Here is a 15,176-nt window from a genome sequence, read left to right as displayed (position 1 = left end):
ACAAATAGAATTAAAGCTAAATGCACATCATTAACAAAATAAATAGAATAGTAAATATGTGCAAGATACTTGTGTTGCTGCATGTTGTAAGCATCTGTTCTCAGCATTTGTTTGCAAAATGACCTTTTCATTACTCTTCCTCTTCTCTATTTTGATTTAAGAGAATTACATCAACCTGGTATGTAGTTTCAGTGTGTTATTTATGAAACTGACCTTTTGTTACTATGATTTTGAAGAGCTGTATACATTGTATTTCGAGTATGTGTTGCAAAACTGGATTAAAGAGTACACAGCAAATTCGTTCCCTTGCTTATGTCAAGCAATCAGACAGACACAACAAAGTGTTGAAGGATGTAGCCAATGAACCTTGGTGACTAGATATTTTTCAAATGTAAAGTTACCCAACATTCTCAGTTTCAGATTGAAAATGCATACAAGCTTCTTTAAAAGTGATTACTGCTGAGTCAGCTAACTCTCTGCTCACCCTCCCTTGTCTCACATCCATCATCCTCACTTACTGTTGAGGACCGTGGCTTACTGGATAGAGCCCGGGCAGAGGAGTCGGAAGGACCTGGAGTTCTAATTCCAGCTCCACCACTTTTCTGCTGTGTGACCTGGGGGAAGTCGCTTAACTTCTCTGGGCCTCAGTTACCTCATCTGTAAAATGGGGATTAAGACTGTGAGCCCCATGTGGGACAGGGACTGTGTCTAACCTGATTAACTAGTATCTATTCCAGCGCGTAGAACAGTGCTTGGCACACAGTAAGCGCTTAACAAGTGCCATAATTATTATTATCATTATTACTTCTACTAACAAGATGGCTAAGCAAAATCACAGATTTCTTCTCCTAATACTGCCTTATTTCTCCTTGTCCTTTCATCCTTAATGTCTTGAGTCTGACAAGAGCTGTCTCTCACTCTCCTCCACTTAAGTCCAGTCTCTCTACTTGCTATTACCCCTTTCATCCTCATCCCTGCTTTTGAAACTTTTTTCACTTATTTTCTTTCTCTTGATCTCTTGCTCTCTCCTTCTCTCTCAGTCTCTCCTAACCCTTTTCTCTCCATTTTAGCTCTTGCCCAAATCCCTTATTCTCAAAAGCATACTACCTATCAATCATATTTATTGAGCACTTTCTGTGTACAGAGTACAATTTAACTGAGTTGTTGGTCATTTTCCCCACCCACATCGAGCTTACAGTCCAGAGACATCACTATATCTTTCCACTCCACTCCTCTGTATCTAAGGGCTTGATAGAAATGTGGCAAATTCATTCTTCAGAATTATTTTATTTAATCACCCAAAGCCTTTCTAATCAAATACCCATTGTCACAATATGTTTTTCATTTTGAGATGAACAATCCAATTTATATCTATAATCTATTTAGATGAATTTACCTATGTTGGAAATTATGTGAACATGGGTAAACGTTTACAGTTTATTTGGATTTTGGTTTCCTCCTAATTGAATATGGCATTATCATATTTCACTTTTGAGCATCCAAATGTTAGTGGCTATCTAGTCTACAGGCCCTGCCAAATGATGGGAGACAGTGCAGAGGCGATTAGAGTCAGAGCCCAGTTCCTTGATCCCCTCAGCAAGAACTTTCCCAAGCACCCCTCCCCTGCCCTGCCCTTCCTTCTCCCATCTTCCCTATCTGGCTGTCTCTGGCTTCAACTGCAGCTCCTGATCCCCAGTAGTCACTGTCCCCAATCATTTGGCAGAACAGTTGTTGATTGGTTAGAAACTGTTGATTCTTGGCAGGAGTTTCTGGTAGCCAATCAACATTCCTCTAGGGTGAATGTAGTAGATGCATACCAAATCAGGAACCTTTGAATCCTCTCCCTGGAGACGTCTGCCTTATGTTCACAGCATTAGCTTCACTCCACATGTTCTTGTTTAGAAAATCTCTGCCAGCCCAAATTGATCATCTGTTCAGCTTTCAATTTTACTTGCAGTCCGCCAGTTAAGGATGTAAGGATTATAGCCCGTGAAGCTATGGTCTACAGAATGACATTTTGATATTTCTGTATTGCTTTAGCCTCTATCTTCTCTCCTTGAAACCCTGGATGAGGCACACAGTTTTCTTGATGAGAAAGCAAACTATTGGTTACCCTTTCATAGAAATTTACACCATTTTTTATACAATTTTAAGTTGTTTCATTTGGTTCTACTGTTATAATATTTTCATTAACACACACCCAGGTCCAGGTAAAATAGATATTTTAACTAATGTTTTGGTATTTTATTGGCACTCTATATCAGTTTCTTGAACAATCACATGCACACACACATACATATATGTATATACACATACATATACATATACCGCCCCCAACCCCACACATATACAATCCCAGAAATGATGGATATTCATGCCTTCCACAGAAGAATCAAAATTATTTTCCCATGTTCTTTTCTCTTTAGGGATAATATAGGAATATACAAAGGTACACCCCAGTTCCACCAGAAGATGTCCTTTCACTCTGTACTTTGGCTAGAATATTTTTGCGAATTGAGGAACAGCCATAAGACAATTCATTCATTCATTCATATTTACTGAGTGCCTACTGTGTGCAGAGCAAAGTGCTAAGTGCTTGGGAGAATACAATATAACAATAAGCAGACACAATCCCTGCCCACAGCGAGCTTACGGTCTAGAGGGGGAGACAGACATTAATATAAATAAATAAATTACAGATATGTTCTTAAGTGCTGTGGGGCTTGGAGGGGGATGAAATAATGGGAGCAAGTTAGGATGACACAGAAAGGAGTGGGAGAAGATGAAAAGAGGGCTTAGGGAAGGCCTCTTGGAGGATATGTGCCTTCAAGTAAGGCTTTGAAGGAGAAGAGAGTAGTTGTCAGATTTGAGGAGGGAGAGCGAGAAGCAGGATATGGGCTAGGTTGGGGACTAGACAGACGGGATCAAGGTCCAGGGAGGGAGTAGGTTAACATTAGAGGAACAAAGTGTGCAGGCTGCGTTGTAGTAGGAGAGTAGCAAGGTGAGGTGACTGACTGCTCTGAAGTCAGTGATGAGGATGCGACAGGTTTATGTAGGGATGCAGCCCCCACCTTCTAGGAGTTCTGCGTGTCTTGTGCTTGTTGGGCTCATTCACATAATCCTGACAAAACGTCATGCCTATGATCCCCATCCTCTGGTCAGCCTTTTAACTCTACTTTTGCCTCCCACTCAGTACACGCCACTTGACTGATTAGAAAGCATTGGACTGAACACATGGAGGTCTTCAATTTTATGCTTAGCTTGGGAAGCCGAGTTTTTTTTCTGTTACTCATTTGTTCATTCAACAGTATTATTGAGTGTCTGCCGTGGGCAAAACACTACACTAGGTATTGGGGATAATGCTCGGGATTCGATGTGATCCCAGGCTCTCAAGTGGCTCACGGTCTAGAGATGAGGAGGTTGGCAACAATTAGATATGGAAAGATGAAACAAAACATGAAAACAATATAAAAAGACAGTCAAGAATAGAATGAGAACAATAGAGCAAGTTTCAGGCCACTTAGAAGGACTCTTTAGTGTCCAGCATTGGCAACACCCAAAAATAGCCATAGCTGCAACCACGATCTTCCCAAAATCCTAAACACTGCAAAGGCTCATTCTGCCACTCTTCTTCATCTGGATTAGCTGAAAGGGAGCCTGATGGGAGAACTGGATTGTGTAAGGGCTGAGAAGCCTCTCTCCCAAGTAGTAGGCCTCCACAATCCAATGGTTAGTCAGTTGTTTCTATTGAGTGCATTGTACTTATTACTTGGCGGGGCACAATATAACACTAAACAGACACATTTCCTGTCCACAGCAAGCTTACAGATCAGAGGGGTCAAGGAATCAGCTGTGTGGGGCTTCACACTGAAAACAGACAACTAAGGAAAACTAGAAAAGTAAAGCCACATAAAATACAAGGGCCACATTAAATACAATAAGAGCTACAGGGATTCGTGGCTAGAGGTTCAAAATTTCTGGCTCCTCATTCTTCAGGTTCAGACTCCAGCAGTCACGACAGCCATGATAACCACAGCTGCAGCTACAATCTTCCTGCATGTGATAAACATAAGCACAATAAATGAATAGTGCATATTTATGATGAGAGGGCTATTTAGATGACAATCCCATGAATGAATCCAGAAGGAGGGCTTGTTCTAGTGCTGAGCTGGAGGGTGTGATAGGGTGAAACCAGGAGGAGAGGGAGTTCTAACAGGAAGAAAATTGTGGACAGTGGGTTGAAGGCAAAAGTTTGAGAGCCAAGGGCAATTCCTCAGCATGAGCCGAGGTGAACAAAGAAATGAGATCAGCATGGGAAGGAGCCAATTGATGAGGAGCCCTGATCAGATGGTCAGGATGCTTTGTTTTATATATGGAGCAAAGGGTAACTTGTGGAAATTTGTAGGGAGGGAATTTCTTGCCTACTTCAATTCTGCCTTATGCTTTTCTAATTTAATCAGTGATCTTTTCTGAAAGAGCCACTTAGTCTTGCTTGCCAAATGCCAGAAATATATGATCATATAGAGATGGGATGGGGGTCAACATACAGCTGTATGTTTACAAGTGAGATACCCTCGTTCACCTTGACTTTCCTCTTAATGAAAATATTCATTGTTCTCTTCCAAGAATAAAAAAAACTTGAGTATTTAATGTTGAAAAAAATCCCCCCAATCCATCACATTTTCTTACACACTTAGTTGGTAGTGGGATTGTACAGTAAGGTGACCATAGGGAGTAAGTGGTTTTGAAGATTATATGCTCTCCTGGCAGAGATCCTAATGGGTAGTGATAAGCCTCTGAAGAGTGAATTTGTGTTAAAAAGCTATTTATGGTCTTTTTTTAGTGTTTTTTGTTTGAAACTAAAGATTTAGACTATATCCGGGGACAGTTTATTTGAAAAAATGTCACAGAATCCATCTGTCACATATCGAAGCTAGATATCTCACTCATTATCCAGCTAAAATTAGAATATTAGATGAATTTTATATTAGAAAAACGAGTTTCGGGATTTCACTACCAATTTGGCTATAAAAGATAGAAGAATTCGGAACGTTCTTCCATAAACAGGAGTACCTCCTGGTATAACAATCGACATGTGGGCACAAGCCCATTTGGTGGCAAGAGAGTGGCCCTGAGAGTCAGAGGACTTGAGTTCAAATTACAGCTCCACCAGTTTGCCTGTTGTGTGACCTAGGGTAACTTCTGAGTGCCTCAGTTTCCTAATATGTAAATTGAGGATTCAATACCAGTTCCCTCTCTCCCTTAGACTGTGAACCTCATGTGGGAAAGAGACTGTGTGTTCTACATGATTATCTTGTATGATGCTTGGCACATAGTAAGCACTTAAATACCACATTTTTAACTATTGTGGGGCAAAGCTAGAAGCAGGAGGGACCAGTGAGAAGGGTCAAGGGAGATTATTTTGTCAGAGGGCAGAGGTGACAATGTGGACTGGAACATCAAGGGATGGGTGGGTTGATAGAGATGCCAGGTGGGATTTATGCAAACCTGGTCTGTGTCTGAAAATGCAAAAGTTGCATTTCTCAGAGGTTAGTGGAAATTTTAAAGAAGAAGATGAAGAACCCCCCCCCCCCCCAAATTCTAGAATTCTGGGAAGGGCTTTGAAGAAGACCTTCTTCATCCTTGAGGGAAGAGTTGACGTGCTTGGTTCATGGCCTAATGTAATACCAGCGGCATCACCAAGACAGGAAACATCGGAGATCTTGGCAGAGATCTGTGACTGGTGGTGGAATTTTTGAGGGACCACATTATCAACCTTCCCCCTGAAATCTATTATCTGTTCCCCTTAAATGCTGTAGGAATTTCCCATTTCCTGCCTTCCACACTGCAGGGAAGAGTAGATAGTGAAAACACTGGGCCTGCTACAGGTGTGGTGTCCTAAGGTACATCACCCTTTCCACACTCTGACCCTCTCTGGTTACACTCCTCCTCTTCTGTCCATCAATATTCCTCTCAGGCTTGTTCTTCTCCTGACATCAGTTTGGTAAACTAACACAAAGAGATAATGGCCTAACTCCTGTTGTTTACCCTCCTTCCTGCTAATAATAACATAGGTACAACTTGTCCTTTTCAGTTAAAAAATTTGATGTATTTAGTAAATATGTACACAACATTGAAAATGAGTCTGACTTGTTCCCACTTAGACATGTTCACCAATTGAGACCTCCAGGAGGGCGACGTCTGGGCACTGGGGCCTTTGGTATTTGCCCCACCCTCAATCCCACAGCATTTATGAACATATCTATAAATTATACATTATAAATTTAAATTATTTATATTAATGTCTTTCTTCCCCTCTAGACTGTAAGCTTGTTATGGGCAGAGAACATGTCTACCAACTCTTTGGTATGATACTCTCCCAAGCTCTTATTACAGTGCTCTGCACATAGTAAGTGGTCAGTAAATTCCATTGATTGATTGATTGAGGGCATGTTGCAAAATATGATTCAAGGATCTTCAAAGGGAGAGAAAAGCAAAACAAGCTGGGACTAAAAGATGGAGAGGAAAGAGAAAAAAAGAGCAGAGATGGTGTCATTTTTTCTGTAAAAATCTTATCCTGAAATCTGCTCATGAAAGTTGTATTTCTTTATTGGGGGTAGACTAACACAAACAATATAACCCTGAATAAGGACTCTCAGCTATTATATTTAGAATATTTGAGTCAATACTATTGAATTGAATAAACATGTCCTCTGTTTATCTGTAAATTCAGTTGATTTGAGTAAACATGATTACACCTGGTTGTTATTGTATTTTAACATAGACTTATCTTGTGATTTTCTGCACTTACTGTTTATATTGCAAAGCATTTTGAATGATCAGAAAAATGGAACTGGAACTAGAATATTACTTTCACTATCCCTTCATTGTGTACTCTCTTCACAGATTTTTGTAGCAGGTTGAAAGTAATCTATTATATATTATGATCAACTTGTTCTCTTGGCTTTATTATTCTTCTGAATAATTGCCATTTTTGAGATTTGTTGTAAAACTGATACATCAGATATATGATTTTCTGGGGGGATGTAGAAAAATGTTACACCTCATTTCAGATTTTCAGGACTATCACAGAATGATAGGTTTTCAATAGCATATGTGCATAAGGAACTTCAGTCTTTCTTGATTTTAGTTTACAATTGCTACACACTAATGGGGATGGGATTTTGGTTACCAGAAACTCCCCATATATCAATCAATCAGTGGTATTTGTTTCATGTTTACTGTGTCCTTTTTCATGGTATTTGTTAAGTGCTTACTATTTGTCAAGCACAATAGTAAGACCTGGGATAGATACAAGTTTGTCAGGCTGGATACAGTCGCTGTCCCATATGGAGCTGACAGTTGAAATAGGAGGTATTGAATCCCCACTTTGCAATTGAGGAAACTGAGGCACAAAGAAGTTAAGTGAATTGCCCAAGGTCAAACGGCAGACAGGTGGTGGAGCCAGGATTGGAACCAGGTCCTCTGGCTTCCAGGCCCATGCTTTTTCCACTAGGCCTTGCTGCTTCCCTAGCAAGCAGAATATGGTACCAAGAGCTTGGAAAAATACGATATAATAGTTATTAGACATGAACCGGGCACACAAGAAGCTAGCAGTGTATATGAGAAGCAGCATGGCGAGGTGGATAGAACATGGGCCTGGAAGTCAGAAGGACCTGGGTTCTACTTCCGGCTCTGCCACATGTCTCCTGTGTGACCTTAGGCAAGTCACTTAATGTTTCTGGGCCTCAGTTACCTCTTCTGTAAAATGGGGGTTAAGAGTGTGAGCCCCATGTGGGACAGGGACTATGTCCAACCAGACTAACTTGTATCTACCCCAGTGCTTAGAACAGTGATTGGCACGTAAGTCCTTAACAAGTACCACAATTATTATTATCATTACGTGATGCATATGTCAAGACTTTCTAGCCACTCAACATCCAATGGTAGAAATGCCTGAGATGAAGCCATCTTGCAGCTCTCATGGCTCCCACAATTCCCTTTGCTTAGGTTGGTTGTGCTGCCTCTCTAACTCCCGGTCCATTATTTTGAGCTATGATCAATACAGGCAGAGGAATTAATCATTCTGTTAGAAGGGTCTTTTGTCTCTCACCTCTCCCCTCCCCTATCATTTCCATTACAGACTCTGCTTCCTAAGCAAATAGCATATCTCTGACTCTTGTCATTTGTTGGCAGATATCTGTGAATGTACTTTCATATGAGGATGCAGGTGCTTGTCTATGTAGGAATGCTTTGTGAATTTGTGAATACATCTGTGTCTTTGTATTTGCGTTTCTGTATTTGTATAGATTTGTATATATCTAAATATACAAAGACCCACAAATTTAGAGAGAGCAAGAGAGAACATCCATCTGTATATATATGAGTAGTGCACTGACACACAGCTAGGAATATAAAGCTGGATAAAACATGAAGCTAAATATATAGCTCTGTGTATCTGCTTACATTTTTTGTATATGTGTGTGTGTGTGTGTGTGTGTGTGTGTCTCGAGGTGTGGTGGTACAAGGTGTATTGGGGTGGGGCTTTGGGGGGACCTTGGTTTGTCCAGATATTTCTCTGATGTTCCTCTGTAGTAAGTGCAGCCTCTACCTGCACCTCTCTCGCTAGCCTGACTTGTGCCCACAAGACTGGCTCATATAACTAGACTGACACATACCGTATATCGCCATCCTTCCACCAGTCATTTGTGTGTTGGGGAGGGCAAGATAAAGAGTGTTTTCTCCAGTTAAGGAAAAGCCAATCCATTCTCCAGAAAGAAATAGCAGGCTACATCCCCGAGGATTAATCCATAGCTGAGCTATGGGAGAGAAATGGAAAGGAACAAAAAGGAGAGAGATGGAAATAATGGGAGGCAGCAGTTGCTTCCCCATCTTCCCAGGACTAGTTATACAGGACCCCACCTTCTTTGGTCCCTGACTGGGATTCCTGTCCCTGTACCCCATACCATGGGATGGAGGCCAAGATTCCCATCCTTAACCAGAAACAGCCCCCAGCCTCAGTCCCCTAGACTTTTCCAGCCTAAGCAGCATCGCCTGCTTGGGAGTCAGAGGGACCTGGATTCTAATCCCGGCACTGCCACTTGGCTTTGTGGCTGTGGGCAAGTCACTTAACTTCTCTGTGCTTCAGTTGCCTCATCTGTAAAATGGGGACTAAGACTGTGACCCCCATGTGGTTAAGAGACTGTGTCCGACCTGATTAGCTTGTGTCTACCCCAGCACTTAATACAGTGTCTGGCACATAGTAAGCACTTAACAAATAATAATTATGGTATTTGTTAAGTGCTTACAACATGCCAGGCACTGTACCAAGCACTAGAGTGGATACAAGCAAATCGGGTTGGGCACAATCCCTGTCCTGCACAGGGTTCACAGTCTCCATCCCCATTTTACAGATGAGGTAATTGAGGCACAGAGAAGTAAAGTGACTTGCCCAGGACCACATAGATAAGTGGCAGGGATGGTATTGGAACCCATGACCTTCTGACTCTCGGGCCTGAGCTCTTACCACTATGCCATGCTGCTCCTCACCATATTTTTTTTAAAAAAATATTCTTCCAACACTTAATAGTGGAGACAGGGAAGATTCAGGACTGTGCACAGAAACAGGGCCAGCAGTCTGCTGGTGTCTCAATATGCTGCACAGCTGAGGATGCACTTCCTTCTGCTCTGCCACAGAGATAACTACTACCTGGCAGGATTCAGAGAAAATACAATCCCTCACCGTTTAACAGGCTGGCTTCATTTCTGCCTCCAGATTCCAACCCTGGCAGAGCTACCAGAAAGGCCATAGACTTTTGGGGCAGCAACTGGATAGAGGGACAGAGGAATACAATGCTCACTTGTGGTCCTGCCCCATTACTTTTGGAACACCTGGTTATCTTATCCATCAAGCACATTCAGGAGGTGATTAAAGGACTGTGGGTTGTTGACCACAGTTCATCACCATTCACGATGGTGTAGCTTTCACCCCATTTATAAGGATGGAACATAGATCCTGTTTGTGGCTCAGTTGTCAGCCAAGTTTCCTTAGTTTGTCTTCAGTGACTATGAGGTAAATGTCAAAACATGATCAAATGCGTAGGACTTTAAAAAAAATAGATTGCATACGGTGAGATCAGTCTGGATTCAGAAATGTGTCTGCTTAATGGAGAATATTTGGCTAGACATACTGACTAGACAGTGTCTGTCTGTTGTATACTGATTGCTTATCCTATAATTGGAATTCTGTTTGTAGTACATGGTAGCTCTAAAATCGGGGCTGTATTTTCCATTTGTTCCAATTTTTGATATGTAAAATGCAGCCCTCGTGAATACATGATGGGTAAGAAAATGTAAAATGAAGGTGAAGGATAGTATTCTAAAAGTTACTCAAAATGTTGGTTGTTATAACCAAGCCAGTGTTCTCCATTTATTTCACATTTTTTTCAGTTGCCAAGCTCTCCATAAATGTCCTCTCTAATATTTTTATTATTATTAATAACATCTCTCTGCATTGTAAGCTCCTTGGGGTCAGGGAATGTGCCTAGCAATTCTGTTGTATTCCTGGTAGTCAGTAAGTAATGGGCTCTAATCCCAGCTCCACCACTTATCTGCTGTGTGACCTTGGGCAAGTCTCTTCAATTTTCTGGGCCTCAGTTACCTCATCTGTAAAATGGGGATTGAGACTGTGAGCCCTCATGGGACAGGGACTGTGTTCCACCTAATTTGCTTGTATCCATCCTAGCACTTTGTATGGTGCTTGGCACATAGTAAGCACTTAACAAATACCACAATTATTATCATTATTACACACATTAAGCTCTGCACACAGAAAGCCCTCAATAAATACCACTGATTATTATTACTATAATTATTATTATTATTATTATTATATTATATTATTATATTATTATTATATATTCTCAGCTGCTTTTTTCTCTGTAGACAATTCCCTTCTACTAGATACTGACTCTTCTCTTTCCTCTGCCAACCGTTGTCAGTTTCCTTCACCACATCTTCCTTTGCCTCCTACCCACTAACTCTGGTGTTAGTTCCGGACCCCCTTTTCTTCTCATCTACATTCCCTAGGGGAGCTCACTACCTTCTGCACCTCTAGGCAGATGACTCTCAAATCCCCCTCCTTCCTGTCTTGCTGCTCATGTCTCTGCCAACTACTTTGTTGGCAAAATTGAAATGATAAGCGTGAACTCCCCAAAATATCCCCCTCAACTCCAAATCCTGTCCCACTCCAACATCTACTTGCTTATCCTTCTCAGTTGTCTCTAAGAGTTGTCTTTCTCATCCACTTTTGAAACTTTCCCCCTCTACGTGAGCCTCCAATACATTTCTTCACGGCTTCTAAAAATTCTGGTGCCCACTCCTCTTCCCGCTCTAACCACCATCTTCAAACACTCACTCAGTTTCCCTTCTGACTTCAAACCTGCCCACACTTCCCCTATCCTTAACAAAGAGACCTTCTGTGGACTCCATCGACTATCCAGCCGTTGCCTGGTCACCCTCCTATCATTCCTGTACAGACTCCTTGAACACACTCTGTTACACCCCCGTCCTCTCTTCGTCCCCCCAGCTCCCTTCTTGATCTACATTCCAGTTTCAACCCGTTTCACCCCATTGAAACAGTTCTCTCCAGTATCAGCATTGCCAAATCCAAAATGGCATCCTAATATTCCTCAAACTCTTAACAGCCTTCAAGACTGCCAGACCACTGCCGTGGTTTTTCTAGCAGAGTTCTCTCCCTGGTTCTCCCCTTATCTTACTGGCCAATCTTTCTCATTCTCTTCCCCTGGCATTTGTCCAACCTCCCCCACTGTCTCACTGAGGATGGTCTTTAAGCCCTTGGTTCTGGGTTCCTTTCTCTTCACAATTTGCACACCCCTGAAATCACATTTCCTCCAGGAGGCCTTTCCCAATGAATTTCTATTCTTCCCATCGTATTTCCCCTAACTCCCATTTCAGCACTTCCCTGCCACCTAAACATTTAAATCCTAACAAGCCCCAATGGCACTTTTAAACTGTAGTACTCTTTCCTATCTGTAATTCATTTTAATGTCTGTCTTTCCTACTAGCTTCTAAGCAGCCTGAAGCCAGGGATCATGTTTATTAATTCTGTTGGATTCAGTCAATCAGTGGTATTTCTTGAATGCTCACTATGTGCAGAACACTGTTCTAAGTGCTTTGTAGAGTACAATACAAGAGAATTAGCAGACAAGAGAATTAGCAGACACCTTCACTGCCCCTAATGAGTTTACAGTCTAGAGATGAGCTTTCAGTCTCCCAGGCTCTTTGTATAATCCTCTGCACAAAGCCACTCAAATGAAATACGGACTTTCTACCAGAGTAAATGATGAAAATTTAACATGTTCTGTACTAAAAGAGAAAATGGTTATCCTCATGCAACAAGAAGACCAAACCTCCAGTTCCCAGGCTAACAAGTATTTCCCAACTTACCTGAGCAGTTTGTAATGTGGAAGAAAAGTGCCTTTGAAAAAAAAAAAAGCTATCACCAGGGCTGTAATCATATTACTCCCCTAAAATGTTGTTTCAAGAAAGCCTAATGTCTGGCAACAATGGGGTTATTTTGGAATCACTGTCAGTTTTAAGGAATAGGAAATGAGGAGGAAAGGAGACTTTTTTATCACTGATGAAGCCGGTTTTATCCTGAAAAGTATTTTTTAAACATTGAATTTAGTTAAAAGATGAACTTCGTCATACATTGAAAGTGTTATTTCTCCAGTTATAACACTGAGACAGATAATAGGAAATTAAGTGTTTTACCAAAGGCTGTAGAAGACAGTATCATAACCAGATTCTATTGCATTTTCATGGCTGTTTGTTCACAGGCTAGACCAGAAGACCATTCCTCTTTCTACAAGGCTTAGACTTTTTAATTTACTAACACTTTTAAATCTGTAATTCATCTTAAATTGAAATGCGCAACCTGATCATCCAATCATGTTTTCTCTTTGGTTTGAACGTATTTATTCTTTAAGGAACACAAATGGGAACCTAGCTAGAGATCATTTAGATGACCGTGGTATTTTTATTTTATCCCTGGGGTCTATTCTTTTTCAAAGAAAAGAAAAAAAAATCCTGAAAACGTGCATGAAGCAAAACTTTTGAAAGGTGTTACAAAACATTCTTACTCCATTGTCACACCCAGTAAAGCAAGAGTTTTAAATATAAACAGCCATCACAAATATTTGCATGTTCTTTATTATCTCGGAGGGTGTTTTATGAATAATATTCCCCAATACTGGATGCTGGATACGTTCAGAGGCCAATAGCTAGTACTTTAGGATTTGCTATTGAATACACAGAAGTTCCTGTGTGGAAAATGAAATATTTTTCTTCTTATTACATTTTATGCAAAGATTTTGCTTTTTCCAGATGGTGTGATGTTCTTATTTGGAAGAACACAGGCCTTTAATTGCACTTTAAATATTTAATAATGCTTTTATTAGTTTTATAGAATCAGAGTGGTGAGATTTGTAATATCTTGCCGCGGTTATCCATTTTTTTAATTTTTTTAAATTTTCTGGCTTAATGAGAAATATAATTGCAGGTAGAGGAAAAAATGCAAATTGCCTTGGTGCAGTGATGGTTGGGGTGTAGGAGTGTTTTGGTGGAAGGCATTGAACGAAGCAAGGATGGTAAGAAAATCAGTGGGTTTGTCGGAAATGAAGCCTCAAAGAGAGCAATCTCCAAATCGTTCTTTTTAAATAATTGAAACAGGGTTGCTGTTTTTCTGCATGAGGTTGTAAACACTGTTACTAGTAACTCCAGCTGGTTTAATATATTAGACTAGGGATTTGAAGGCCTACAGGACCTTTTTCTTGGCAGGTGTTGGTTTAGTCTTTATGCATGTAATTCAACAGCACTCTTTTATCCTAACCATTTGGACTGTTTTTTTGCTTTCATTAAGACAAAAGCATGGGTTATTATGAGTTCAAAAAAGCGTAACATGATGAAGACAGCCCTTGAATTAACACCTCTCACCTGAGGTTTTCAAAATGTTGTGAATACATTTTGTTAGACTTCTGGGGTGGAGGGCAATGAAAAATTATTTACAAGCATTGCTTATAGCAAACCTACGGGTCACGATAACTCCATGCCAAGGGGAGAAAATCTTTCTGCCATTATTGGTGTGGCTGTGACTCTGGGCAGAGTAAGGGCTGAGGGTACCACTTGTTGAAAAAGCAGGACAGAATATTGTGGGCTTTCATGCTTTTAAAACAACCACCATTTTAAAACAAATAATTTTAACCCCCTCTAGCAACTGCTCCGAGAGCGACAGCAGATGGCCAGCCGTCCTTTTGCTTCTGTTGATGTAGCCCTGGAAGTAGGAGCTGAACAAACAGACTTTCCACGAGGCCCGTTAGAGGTAGGAACAGTGGTGCGGAAAGGGGACCGTTGTGATTTGCATATTTATATTGCCAGTCTCAGCTGCATCTACTCCTGCAACCGAGCAGAGTCCGATTATCTGGAGCTGACAAGACCCTGCTAAACGTTACACCATTTCTGAGGCACATACTTTTAATAGTATGACATGAGCTGTGACAAAAGCCGCTGGAGAATCTATTAGCCCAGGCTGAAGTGACAGCCTGCTCACCCGGCAGTTTTTATTTGACAGAAGCCGAAGGCATTTAAGATACACGTATGAAGGAGAAACTCAAGCTCCTGCGGTGCACAAGGCCACTGGATAACAGTTCACATACATCTTAATTAACAAACTTTACACTGAATGAGTGGCATTTTAATTTTGTGGTTTCATTGGGAATTTTAATAAGGTCAGAGTACAGTGAATATTTTCATTTGTGGCAAATGACTGTTATTACTTTCGTTCATTGTAAATGCAGAAATTCAGTACACTTGGAATAGCAATCATTATATGGAAGCCATTGTAGTATCTGAATTGTGTAATAATGCATGACTTGGTTTCAAAAAATGAAAATTGAAAACGGTGACAAAAATTCATATGGTGCTAATAGTGATTAGTCAGAGTTAGTAATTGATGCTTTTTAGTCAGTGTCGTGTCACTTTTCATTTACCATCATGTTGATCAAAAAGATGAAATGGAGTGTTAGGGAGCTATGCACATTTGAAGTTCACACTCCCTTTCTGATTCTTCCAGTCTCAACTGAATTGAATTTGGGCCT

The 15,176-nt window shown here is 40.8% G+C and overlaps 1 protein-coding gene across 1 annotated transcript in view; it reads left to right on the top strand.

Annotated features, from left to right (window-relative positions):
• Positions 1 to 15,176, top strand: part of ATRNL1 (attractin like 1) — a 602,420-nt gene that overhangs the window by 393,381 nt on the left and 193,863 nt on the right. The window contains exon 27 of the mRNA XM_038758614.1: positions 14,294 to 14,401. Within this exon, the coding sequence (XP_038614542.1) occupies positions 14,294 to 14,401 (108 nt within the window). The remainder of the gene's footprint in view (positions 1 to 14,293; positions 14,402 to 15,176) is intronic.

Source organism: Tachyglossus aculeatus, chromosome 16 (assembly GCF_015852505.1).
Source record: "Tachyglossus aculeatus isolate mTacAcu1 chromosome 16, mTacAcu1.pri, whole genome shotgun sequence".
In the NCBI taxonomy this organism is placed as follows: domain Eukaryota; kingdom Metazoa; phylum Chordata; class Mammalia; order Monotremata; family Tachyglossidae; genus Tachyglossus; species Tachyglossus aculeatus.
This window is presented reverse-complemented; position numbering and strand designations above follow the sequence as displayed.